This window comes from Hypomesus nipponensis, chromosome 14 (assembly GCF_054491055.1).
Source record: "Hypomesus nipponensis isolate SF chromosome 14, ASM5449105v1, whole genome shotgun sequence".
Classification (NCBI taxonomy): Eukaryota; Metazoa; Chordata; class Actinopteri; order Osmeriformes; family Osmeridae; genus Hypomesus; species Hypomesus nipponensis.
This window is the reverse complement of record NC_140374.1, coordinates 8,465,452-8,478,732: the sequence shown is the minus strand read 5'-3', so window position 1 is coordinate 8,478,732 and position 13,281 is coordinate 8,465,452. Positions and strand designations below refer to the sequence as shown.

General features: G+C 45.5%; 1 protein-coding gene across 2 annotated transcripts in view; it reads left to right on the top strand.

Annotated features, from left to right (window-relative positions):
- Positions 1-1,131, top strand: part of fbxl22 (F-box and leucine-rich repeat protein 22) — a 30,726-nt gene extending 29,595 nt beyond the window's left edge. For both annotated transcript variants that reach the window (XM_084672640.1, XM_084672641.1), the window contains exon 2: positions 251-1,131. In XM_084672640.1, coding sequence (XP_084528766.1) covers positions 251-599 — 349 coding nt within the window. In that variant the 3' untranslated portion in view covers positions 600-1,131. The remainder of the gene's footprint in view (positions 1-250) is intronic.
- Positions 1,132-13,281: the final 12,150 nt, after the last annotated feature.

Here is a 13,281-nt window from a genome sequence, read left to right as displayed (position 1 = left end):
ACACGATCAAAGGGAGGAGATTGTTTGTTTGGTTCCTTTGTACCTATCCTGTCCTCTCCTCAAAGATGTTAGAAAGAAGCCTAATCTTATAATGACTCAACAATTTTGAGGACAGCTCATATGATTTTAGGTATTATAACTATGGCTTGACAGCCAACACTAATACAGTATACTGTGCCAACAACATGTTACAATCCTTTCACCAGTTTGATCCCTGTTGAACCTGACTGATGTCTGTCTGCTTTTCCAGGTGTCCAAACCTTCTTTCCCTGACCTTGTCTGGCTGTGGACACATCACAGACCATGATGTGGTGGCTTTGCTGCACAGCTGCAGGAGGCTGAAAAGCCTCAATCTAGAGAACTGCGTCCGGGTTACCGACTGTGTGCTGCAGGCTGTGGTAGCTCATGGGGCCAGCCTGGTGGACGTGAAGGTGGACTTCTGTCGCAATGTGACTCAGGCAGGCCTGCAGGTTATCAGGGAGAGGAGGCCGTCCATAAAATTCAGCGCTGAGAGGAGTGCAGGCATGATCCCGGACAGCAAGCCTGACGAGCAGCTACAGCTCAGAAGGGCTCTGCAGAAAGTCCTGCAATTCTCCTGATGTGCCCTTTGATGATTAAATTTGATGGTGTTTTTATAGAAAGTACTTGTTTTTGTTCTTATTATTTACATAAACATTTTTTTACATGTATTTAAATTGTTTTATACTGAATATGTTTTCAATGGCAAGCTATAATGATATATTGTTCCCTTTGAATCGTTCAGTGAAACCTTCTTGTGTGTTATATAATGACAAAGTATGGAATTCCATTGTAGAGCATTCTGGAGACTATAGACTTCTATTTTGTGGAATAAGTGACGATGCAGAATTGTATAAAAATGTTTTCAATATAGTTTTGCTATTGTTTTGAGAAAAGATTCTATCTTACATTAACAAAAAATATGTAATTATAGACAGACAAAGTATATCTATACATCAACAGGCTACATATATGGTTTAAATCTGACAACCATTTATTTTCTCTGATCAATAATGCTGCCGGAACAAAAGTGTTTTGTCCGTCTCTTCATAAATGGAGTGACTCAGTTCTGGATTTTAAGTATTATCAATCTGCAAATTGGGAGAGAGAAAACCTGACAATAAATTATTTTATTATTATTTAATGGTTTTCAAATCCGGTTCTTATTTGGGTTTCTCCGGTAGGAGGAAACCTATTGTTTTTGTTAGTAGTCCTATTATTATTATATTTCTCCGCTAAATGGCCCAACAGCTCAAAAAGTCCTGGTCCCGATTTTTTACAATTTGGCCCAATGATACAACAGGTCCCTCACTACTCCCACACGGCTAGTGGCCCATGTGCGCCCATAGGTGGCGCTATGAAACACGCCCAAAGTCTACGTGATTTCCCCAGCGCCACATTATTCCAAAATGCCTGAAAATGGGTATACATGCCTTATTTCTCATGGGGAACAAAAAAGCCTCAAAAACCCATAAGGTCCGCCATGATAGATTTTGCTGTACTGTCCAAATTTGGTACAACCTTCAAAACCCTTCTCCTCATGAACCATAGATCCAATCGACTTGAAATTTGTTCCAGATGTGTAGAATACATGTTTTTATAAAGGGTCAAGAGGTAAGGGTTAACGCGGGGAGTGAGGTGATGTGCATTGAATAAGAAATGCAATACAAAATGGCTGAAAGAAGTGTATTTATTAGTGCTGTCAAACGGTTAAAATATTTAATCGCGATTAATCGCATTAATGTCATAGTTAACTCGCGATTAATCACAATTAATCGCACATTTTTATCTATTCTAAATGTCCCTGATTTCTTTTTGTCCCAATCTTTTTTCAAATTTTTATGCTCTTATCAACATAGAAAAGTGGTTCGGATTGCTTTGTGCAAATATTTTTTTTATTGAAAACAACATTGCAATTGCCTGGCTTTGACGAGGGGGCAGAGAATTCGCATCAGCTGTGTGCTTGGCCATCAAGTGGTATTTCAGACTGGACGTGCTGCGATGATAGCTCAGTTTACAACGACAAAACACACAGATCACTGGTCTTGTCAATAGAACCATTTGGCAACTTTTTAAAAGCAAACTTTCCATTCAGAATCTTATTGGCATCCATTTCGGCATCTCGCGCTCGTCATCCACTCAAAACGTAACGTTAGCCTACTACCAGAGAATGTCTAATATCCGTAAACGGGCTCTGCTACTACTCTTTAGCCAGCTCGCAAGCCAAACGAGTGTTTGGCGTGCCTGTTGTTTTGTTTCCGGTCTAGCTAGATCCGGTGTGTGGTTGTAGTTTTTCTAACGTCGGTAGTTGTTGCAACAGCATGTGAAAAAAACTAAAAAGTTTGCTAAGCCAAAAAGAGCGTTAATCGCGCGATAAAATAATTGACGCTGTTAATTTGGGTTTGCGTTAACGCCGTTAACGCGTTAAACTGACAGCACTAGTATTTATGTAAATGTCCAAATTGCCTCAATATGTTTGTTAATAAATCAAATATAATTTTGACTGTTTTTCAAATCTAATAGGGTTCAAGACGGCATCAATCTCTAGTACCATAAACAATTTCACCTTGGTATGTCAATATATGATTGAATTCAATTGAATTGCTCCACAGTGCGCTCCAAATTCTCCCAGACTCATCCTGCCCCTTGACACTAGGGTGACCACCTGTCCCGCTTTGCGTTGTGTCGCACAACATTTACACCCCTTGTTCCGCACGTCGTATATTGAAAATGCTGTGCTATATAACGCAAAGAGGGACAGGTGGTCAACCTACTTGACACGCGCAAGCTTGGCGAGATGCACACACATCCTTTCTGGAAGCCCCACCCTCACCCTCATTTCGCTTCCAATCGCAGCTCGCCGTTACGAATATAAATTATTTTTTGGCGGCCATTGTTGTTTTCAACTAGAATCACCTGAAAGCCGTGTTGGAGGCAGCCACGTTCGGTAAGTCCTATTTTTACACATTTTAAGCTAGAATCAATGATTGGGTTCGTGAAAGTACAATACTCTTGAATTATTGTGGAGGTTTGAGCACTTTGAGACCTTAAGATCGTGAGTTTGAAGTGACGGAAAACCGAACTCGAAAAGTAGCTAGCTTTTTCCCTCTGTGTAATTACTGAATCATGTAGCATCTAGGCGAATTCATCAAAACGGTAGAGGAGGGCAGCTTTTGGGAGAACAAGCAATTCCCCACAGACCTGTCGGCTCAGAATTTAGATTTGGGTCGAGAAAGTCTTTGTAATATAATAAGCCTATGCGCCAGGGAGACCGCATAGGCTTAGGCGGCAGCCATGTGTTGGTCACGTCATGTTCACAAGTTCACCATTTTACAGTTCGGTCGACACCAAAAATGTGTTTGTTACCAAACCTCGAGGAGGGAAGCCTTTAGGAGATGTAGGAATTGTGCTTGTAGCCAGATGCTCCGATTATTTTTGTGATTTGTGGAAAACTTGCAAGTGGAGTGAGACTGCGTCCCGAGGGTACATTGTTTTGACTTAGCCTCAATGACAGACTCGGCTCACTCACTCACTGGCAGTGTGTAAACAATATCGTAATTCACTAAATTCTAGTCCTAAAACGTCAGGGAGGGCTGCTTTTTGTAGACAAGAGTCTACTGAAGATAGCCAGTATATAGGATCCTTCAAAACAAGCATTTCATTTGTCATTTTCCTGAGGAAGCGACCTACGTTAGCCAGGCTAGTTTCACTCGGTCAGCCTATTTAAAGGTCTCTGACAGTCAGAATCACTGTTTACAGGCAAAGGTCGAGCTGGTCTTTGGTCAGATGTGTATATTGACCAGTTTAGAGCTAAATACTCTTGCCAGAGCCTGGAATCGAGCCAAATGTTTTGAGTGACTTTGCATGGCCGTGTCTCCATCAGTTCAACACATTTGGATTCAAGCTCAAGTAATGCCATTGCATTTCACAGTCAAAACTGTAGTTTATGGCAAGTGTAGATGTAAAAAGCTTCATTTTTCACAACTGACATGGATCCTTTCTTCACTTTTACAGGTCTGGAGGGTCATGCAGAGGCCTGCTCAACAGAGTTCAACAGAGGATGCTGAGAGAAAAACTGATCCTTTGCTGGACTACCCCCCTCTAGCTGGACAGAATCAGGACAGCTTCTATTCAGGCCTGACCCCAGGACAGCTTCATCCAGCTGGCCTGCAGGCCCTGCTTGCCCCTGCCTGCAGGCCCTGCTTGCCCCTGCCTGCAGGCCCTGCTTGCCCCTGCCTGCAGGCCCTGCTTGCCCCTGCCTGCAGGCCCTGCTTGCCCCTGCCTGCAGGCCCTGCTTGCCCCTGCCTGCAGGCCCTGCTTGCCCCTGCCTGCAGGCCCTGCTTGCCCCTCCAGAGACAGTCACCCCACAGACACAGTAGCTCTGCAGACTGCTTTTTTGAGGATATTGATGAAAAAGGATGAACTAGCATTTTTTACTTTGAAAGTCTACATTTTTAATCCTTTCCATGCCCCAGCATGCCAACCTGCTGACTTTTAGTGTCTTAAGTAATGAAACCAGTTCAAGTTATAGACTTTTGACCTGAATCCAATGATTAGTCATCTGAATAAAAAACACTCAATAGAAGTACTGCTTCTTAGATGATTTGTGCTCCACATCAGTACATCTCACACATTTGCCTTTGTTTCCATGGGATTCATGGAATTGCTAGTTTCTGCTCCACCATTGTGTAATAAAAAATATAACTTAGGACAGCAATACCATTTTTGTGTTATCCTTTCGCATTACACACATTTAGTCAATGTTCTTAAACTCAACCGATTGTTGTCATTTTACCATACTGTTCATATTGATCAGACATTAGTGTTTGGGAACATTACTGTATATTTCCAGTTTTTATCTGTATTTCCATCATAAATTTGGTCTTTAATTTCAATTGGAAAGGGTATTAAAAGGTCTTAAAAAGTCTTAAATTTAACTTATTTACACCTGTAGACACCCTGTGAAGCCCCCACCCCCCACTCCAGAGACAGTTGGTGACAGAGAGGCGCAGACATTAAGTTAAACATAGTTATGCCTGAAGAGTAGAGTAAAAAATAGAGACTAAATGTGTTAATGGATGTTGAAAGTTCTCTGAGTTGGTGCATGTCAGTTTAGGCAAAGGTTGTCTTTTAAACCTCTAGGTTTAAAAATAATTCAGATTTGATTGGAACTCTCTCTTTTATAAATGTATAGTTGGATTTGACATTTAACAGCCATTTAATTCATTAAGCAAGTTATTTAACTCAAACAACCATAACACAGTAGGCTACATATGGTATACAAAGGTGCAGTCAGATTTGGCGAAATTGTTAGCTTGATCTTGACATATACATGGGGTCTTGATGATGATGCGCACGCAGCTTCAAGGCAGAAAGACGCGTTACATTTTAGGAGACGCCGAGACCCTAGCGCGTCAGTAGCATCTCGTCATATCACGCAGTCGGAGCACAGCTAGATCATCAGCGTTTGCGCTCTTGGGTACCCAGCATGCAGTGCGGCATGACAAAAAACGCCAAGACTTGTGGAAAATAGTTTGGTTACAACAGCTATGCAAGGGATTTCAGTTGTTCTTTCAGTTAGATGTTTGTCATATTGTTGTTTGTTAGTTAAAATAATCGTGTTGGTCACCCTGAGAGTGCATGTTGTGTGGTTTAATGGGAAGTGAGAGTCGGCCTCATACATTTATGTTGACAAGGAGATCATCATGGGCTGTGCCGTAGACCTTTTACCAATGAGGCTATTCTTCATTGTAAGATGACTGTGGTTCTGGAAAGCGGTCTAAGCCATCTTCGAGAAATTCTGGAAACAGTGTTGTGAGCAATGTGTTTTGACTGTGGAAGGCAATATTTGGTCGACGTCTAAATTCATGTGTCCGCTACAGCATTTCTGCTTTGGCTTGACTTGTGCTGGGAGGGAGGTTAAACAGCATGGATTGGGGGATAGTGTGCGGGCAGGTGTATTTTTATATAGGGGGAAATGAAATGAGAAATGTAATACAAAATGTCTGAAAGGGGTGTATTTATGTAAATGTCCACATTGCCTCAATATCTTTTTGTCAATAAATCAAATATCCTTTTGACTGATGGTTTTCAAACCTTATTGGGTTCAAGATTACATCACTCTGAAGTACCATCAACAATTTCACGTTGGCATGTCAAAATATGATTGAATTTGAGTAGTTTAAACTTTGGCTGAATCTGACAACGCTTACCACAGAAGAAACGGCATACTTTTTTTTATACAGTAACTGAACATGTCAATATTAAACACTGAGAATAGCTCAATGGACTGGGACAGTGACCTGCAAAGTATAAGGTTGCAAGTTTGAATCCAGCCGCAGTCGTTTAGCCTGTCTTAAATTTGAATATCTGTTTAGTTAAACAGGATGACATCATTATGAAATACCATGCGCAATTTCATGCAATTCCACTTTGAAATGTCAACCGCTTCTTAACCTTTGTCCCAAAGCTGACCAAAGCTAATTGTCTGCCATTTCTATTCATGCTTTAACAACAGTTGGTGTATAGCAGAGAGGATAGAGAGTCTGCCTTGTAACCTTATACTCATGAGTTCAAATCCCCATTCAGCCTATTGTAGTTGGCTCAACATGAAGTAGTTTTTCTCTCTTGTTGTCCAACTCTTGACCTTCTACAATGTAAATTTTTATAATATTTTGTGGAGGAACCCGGATCGCTGCTTGCAGCTATATTCTAATCTTGGTTTCGATTCCAAAAATGTTTTGGAGAGAAAAATGTAAGAATAAGGGAGACTGGGGTGATTTGTGCCAGCGGGGAAGTTGTGCAACCCCCTGTTTTTAGGGAACCATAGAAGAAATTGGTCAATTGACCACACATTTTTGAAGAGTCAGTCATTTTAATCATCCCGTAAAGAAGAGAGCCTCATTGAATGAGAGGTAAGCATATTTAAGTAAAAAAAATGTTTTTTGCCTTCCAAAGTACATTTTCTATGATGAAGGTTTTCTGATTGTTGTGTCTGAGTGTCTGAACAGTTATAGACAAGTTTGAAAACATTTCACGCGTTTTAGTGCTTTGGTAAGCTACACAATGAGGGCCTCATGTACATACATTCGCAAACGTAGCGTTATCAGCGCCATGGCCAACCCGCAGATAGCGCACGCTGTGATATTTCATTTTACGTCGTATTTACAAAACCTGCAGGTCATCGGGTAAACAGCACCTTTCTCCGCCCACTATACCGTACATTACGAGCATTTAAACGCGCAATTGAATGGGCCTCCTTCTCTCTTTCTATCATGAATCAGCCACCAAAGTCAAAACAGCGATGACTGTTTGAAATGATGTTGATGCCATATAATGTAGCGAGGATTTTAACAACTGCTGGAATGGAATGTGAACGCTGAGTCAGAGATTCAATGTAATCTTTGATTTCTTCCAGTAACTGTACTATAGCATGGTTGCTTAATATGTAACGCGTAATGATTTTGTGTTCACTCAACTCAAAGCGATAAAGTGTTAACATTTGCTGATAAGTTTGCCGTTTGTTCGAAATACAAATGTAACTTCATGAATTTCGTTTTTTAAATGTCTGCTTAGAATGTAGTGTTTTGTTGCGTGGTAATTGTCATTGTTGTGCTGGTTTACCATTGTAACCATGAGTTAAATTACTGTTACGTTTAATGAGAAGAGCTGGATTCGTAAAGCATAGATGCCTGTGCAGTTAGTAGCTTCTTTCAGAATCTGCAGTGTAACCTTGTGAGGGCCCCGTTCTCGCCATGTGATGCAAGATCTGAGGTGTCTGAGGGGCACCTAAACATTTTAATTTATTAGTAATTCATAGAAATACAACAATGGTTCTCAGTTGCCCCTGCCCGGAAGCGGGCAGCCAGGCCCGGGGGTGGGGCTCGATGGCGAGCGCCTGGTGGCCGGGCCTTTTCCCATGGGGCCCGGTCGGGCACAGCCCTAAGAGACAACGTGGGACCCTCTTCCAGTGGGCTCACCATCTGCAGGAGGGGTCATGGGGGTCGGGTGCAGTGTGAGACGGGCGGCGGCCGAAGGCGGGGGCCTTGGCGGTCCGATCCTCGGCTGCAGAAGCTAGCTTTAGGGACGTGGAACGTCACCTCGCTGGCGGGAAAGGAGCCTGAGCTGGTGCGCGAGGTAGAGAGTTTCCGGCTAGATATAGTCGGCCTCGCCTCGACGCAGGTCGAGCTGGGGTGGGAATACTTGTTTCCCCTCGGTTCGGCGCCTATACATTGGGGTTCACCCCGGTGGATGAGAGGGTAGCCTCCCTCCGCCTTCGGGTGGGGGGACGGGTCCTCACTGTCGTTTGTGCTTATGCACCAAACGGCAGCTCAGAGTACCCACCCTTTTTGGAGTCTCTGGAGGGGGTGCTGGAAAGCGCTCCTCCCGGGGATTCCCTCGTCCTCCTGGGGGACTTCAATGCTCATGTGGGCAATGACAGTGAGACCTGGAGGGGCATGATTGGGAGGAACGGCCCCCCCGATCTGAACCCGAGCGGTGTTCTGTTGTTGGACTTCTGTGCTAAACATGGCTTGTCCATAACGAACACCATGTTCAAGCATAAGGGTGTCCATATGTGCACCTGGCACCAGGACACCCAAGGTCTCAGTTCGATGATCGACTTCGTAGTCGTGTCGTCGGACTTGAGGCCGCATGTCTTGGACACTCGGGTGAGGAGAGGGGCGGAGCTGTCAACTGATCACCACCTGGTGGTGAGTTGGCTCCGATGGTGGGGGAGGACGCCGGTCAGGCCTGGCAGGCCCAAACGTAATGTGAGGGTCTGCTGGGAACGGCTGGCGGAACCCTCTGTCAGAAGGAGCTTCAACTCCCACCTCCGGGAGAGCTTCGATCATGTCTCGGGGGGGGCCGGGGACATTGAGTCCGAATGGGCCATGTTCCGGGCCTCCATTGTTGAAGCGGCTGACCGGAGCTGCGGCCGCAAGGCGGTCGGTGCATGTCGCGGCAGTAACCCTCGGACCCGGTGGTGGACTCCGGAGGTGAGGGATGCCGTCAAGCTGAAGAAGGAGGCCTATCGGGCTTTATTGGCTGGTAGGACTCCTGAGGCAGCTGATGTGTACCGGCAGGCCAAGCGGAACGCGGCTTTGGCGGTCGCGGAGGCAAAAACCCGGGCATGGGAGGAGTTCGGCGAGGCCATGGAGAATGACTTCCGAGCAGCTTCAAAAAGGTTCTGGACCACCATCCGGCGACTCAGGAGGGGGAAGCAGTGCTCTGTCAACACTGTATACGGTGGGGACGGTGCGCTGCTGACTTCGACGGGGGACGTCCTGGATCGGTGGAAGGAATACTTTGAAGACCTCCTTAATTCCACCAACACGCTTTCCGACGTGGAGGCAGAGTCTGGGGACATCGGGGGGGGCCCTTCTATCTCTGGGGCCGAGGTCGCCGAGGTGGTTGAAAAGCTCCGCGGTGGCAGGGCCCCTGGGGTGGACGAGGTCCGCCCGGAGTTCCTTAAGGCTCTGGATGTTGTAGGGCTGTCTTGGTTGACACGACTCTGCAACATCGCGTGGACATCGGGGACAGTGCCTCTGGACTGGCAGACCGGGGTGGTGGTTCCCCTCTTTAAAAAGGGGGACCGGAGGGTGTGCTCCAACTTTAGGGGGATCACACTCCTCAGCCTCCCTGGGAAAGTCTATTCAGGGGTCCTGGAGAGGAGGGTCCGCCGGATTGTCGAACCTCGGATTCAGGAGGAGCAATGTGGTTTTCGTCCTGGCCGTGGAACAGTGGACCAGCTCTATACCCTCCGCGGAGTCCTGGAGGGTACGTGGGAGTTCGCCCAACCAGTCTACACATGTTTTGTGGATTTGGAAAAGGCGTTCGACCGTGTCCCTCGGGGGCTCATGTGGGGGGTGCTCCGAGAGTACGGGGTACCGGATTCCCTGATCGGGGCTGTCCGGTCCCTGTACGACCGGTGCCAGAGTTTGGTCCGCATTGCCAGTAGTAAGTCGAACTTGTTTCCGGTGAGGGTTGGACTCCGCCAGGGCTGCCCTATGTCACCGATTCTGTTCATTACCTATATGGACAGGATTTCTAGGCGCAGCCAGGGTGTTGAGGGGGTCCGGTTTGGTGACCTCAGGATCGGGTCGCTGCTTTTTGCAGATTATGTGGTCCTGTTGGCTTCATCGGGCCGTGACCTTCAGCTCTCACTGGAGCGGTTCGCAACCGAATGTGAAGCGGCTGGGATGCGAATCAGCACCTCCAAATCTGAGGCCATGGTTATCGACCGGAAAAGGGTGGAGTGCCATTTCCGGGTCGGGGAGGAGATCCTGAACCAAGTGGAGGAGTTCAAGTATCTCGGGGTCTTGTTCACGAGTGAGGGAAGAATGGAGCGCGAGGTCGACAGGCGGATCGGTGCGGCGTCCTTCAGTGATGCGGGCTCTGCATCGGTCCGTCGTGGTGAAGAAGGAGCTGAGTCGAAAGGCGAAGCTCTCTATTTACCAGTCGATCTACGTTCCTACCCTCACCTATGGTCACGAACTATGGGTAGTGACCGAAAGAACGAGATCGCGAATACAAGCGGCCGAAATGAGCTTTCTCCGCAGGGTGTCCGGGCTCTCCCTTAGAGATAGGGTGAGAAGCTCGGTCATCCGGGAGGGGCTCAGAGTAGAACCGCTGCTCCTCCGCGTCGAGAGGAGCCAGCTGAGGTGGCTCGGGCATCTGATTAGGATGCCTCCTGGACGCCTCCCTGGTGAGGTGTTCCGGGCACGTCCCACTGGGAAGAGGCCCCGGGGAAGACCCAGGACACGCTGGAGGGACTATGTCACTCGGCTGGCCTGGGAACGCCTCGGGGTCCCCCAGGAAGAGGTGGTGGAAGTGGCCGGGGAGAGGGAAGCCTGGGCCTCCCTGCTTAGGTCGTTGCCCCCGCGACCCGATCCCCGGACAAGCGGAAGATGACGAGACGAGACTATAAGTATACTAAAATATGGATAGTACACTTTTAGTTCACTTTTGATATACTTTTAAGAAGTATGCTCAGAAAATAGGTCACTTTTAATATACTTTTAAGAAGTATACTTAGAAAATAGTTCACTTTTAATATACTTTTCAGTATGCTTTTAAAATGGTTCACTTTTGATATACTTTTAAGGAGTATACTTAGAAAATAGTTCACTTTTGATGTACTTTTAAGTGTGCTTTGAAACAGAAAATGGTATACATTTCTTCTGGAGTAAGATGTACGTTTTCCATTATTATACAGCCAAATAATTTTAAAGTACATTACAGGTTACATTTTTTAGATCCATCTCATTCTAAATATTCATGTCTATGAAAATCTATTATGCATTGCACATTGAATCTTTTTTTGTTACTGAAGCTATAACCTTAATTACTGCCAAAACATTCAGAAGCCCTATACTCTTATACTAATAATTATCAACTGGACTATTAATGGAAAAAAAAGAAAATGCTACTTGAGAATTTGAAGGTTATACTGTCAAACTGACTGAAGAACGAAATAACAACGTGAAATAATGAAGATAGTGTGGCTCATTAGCTAGTCAATTGCCATGATGCAAGGCGGTAAATAGTGTAAAAAATTGCTGACAAGTTTGCCGTTTGTTCGAAATACATATGTAACTTGTACTTTTTAAATGAGTCTGCTTAGAATGTAGTGTTTTGTTGCGTGGTAATTGTCATTGTTGTGCTGGTTTACCATTGTAACCATGAGTTAAATGACTGTTACGTTTCATAACAAAAGCTGGATTCATAATACATTGATGCCTACACAGTAATTAGCTTCCTTCAGAATCTGCAGTGTGACTTTGTGAGGGCCCCCATTCTCGCCATGTGACGCAAGATCTGATCTGAGGCGTCTGAGGGTCCCCTAAACATTTAAATTTATTAGTAAGTCATAGTGAAATTACATTTATTAAATTTACTTCTTGGGGTACTTATATTAATTGAAAGTGCACTTCAAAGTATTGCAAAGTATACTTTGAGGCTTTTTAGGAAGTATACTTCATGAACTGAAAGTGCACTACACAGGTTACTTTAGAGTATTCCAAGGTATACTTTTAAGGTATACCTTCTGTCTGACAGGAAGCAGTGCGTTAAGCTGAGAACACAAGTTTCTGATTCCCAGTCCATCAGCACTGGATCTCTCCAGGGCTGCGTCCTTTCTCCTCTACTCTTCTCCCTGTACACCAACAGCTGCACCTCCAGTCATCCGTCCTTGAAACTCCTGAAGTTTGCGGACGACACCATCCTCATTGGGCTCATCTCTGGCGGAGACGAGTCTGATTATAGGTGGGAAGCAGACAACCTGGTGACCTGGTGCAGCCAGAACAACCTAGAGGTCAATGCTCTCAAGACAGTGGAGATGGTTGTGGACTTCAGGAAGAACACAGCCCCACTCACCCCCATCACCCTGTGTGACTCCCCAGTCAACACTGTGGAGTCCTTCCGCTTCCTGGGCACTATCCTCTCCCAGGACCTCAAGTGGGAACTGAACATTAGCTCCCTCACCAAGAAAGCACAACAGAGGATGTACTTCCTGCGGCAGCTGAAGAAATTCAACTTGCCAAAGACAATGATGGTGCACTTCTACACAGCCATCATTGAGTCCATCCTCACCTCCTCCATCACCACCTGGTACGCTGCTGCCACTGCCAAGGACAAGAGCAGGCTGCAGCGTATCATCCGCACTGCAGAGAAGGTGATTGGCTGCAATCTGCCTTCCCTCGAGGACCTGCACACCTCAAGGACCCTGAGACGGGCGAGGAAGATTGTGGCTGACTCCTCCCACCCTGGACATTCCCTGTTTCAGTCACTCCCCTCCGGCAGAAGGCTGCGGTCCATCAGGACCAAAACCTCACACCACACAAACAGTTTCTTCCCTTCCGCTGCTGGCCTCCTCAACAAGGCCAAGAGCTCACACTGACTGAATGTCTTAAAAACTATTTACATTTCGCACTACATTCAATTCCTGTAATATTTTATATTGTATTTTATATTGTAAATTGGCAACTTATATTTTACTTTATTGTATATTTTATTGGCTGGTAAGCATTCTCACTATTGTTTTTCTGTTTCTCTTTATTGTTGGAATGCTGCTTCAGAAACAGTTTCTGAGATTTACATGGGTGTTTACGAGAAAGCCCACAGTGCAGACTGAATCGCTTAGAGTGGAGGGAAGCTTCGGGTGTCATTGAAAACATATTTCTAGTTTGCCACCATTGCCACAATTTTTGCTCTTCATGCTTCGTTTTTGGATCAATAGATAGCTAATTTTGTGCTGGTTGTAGA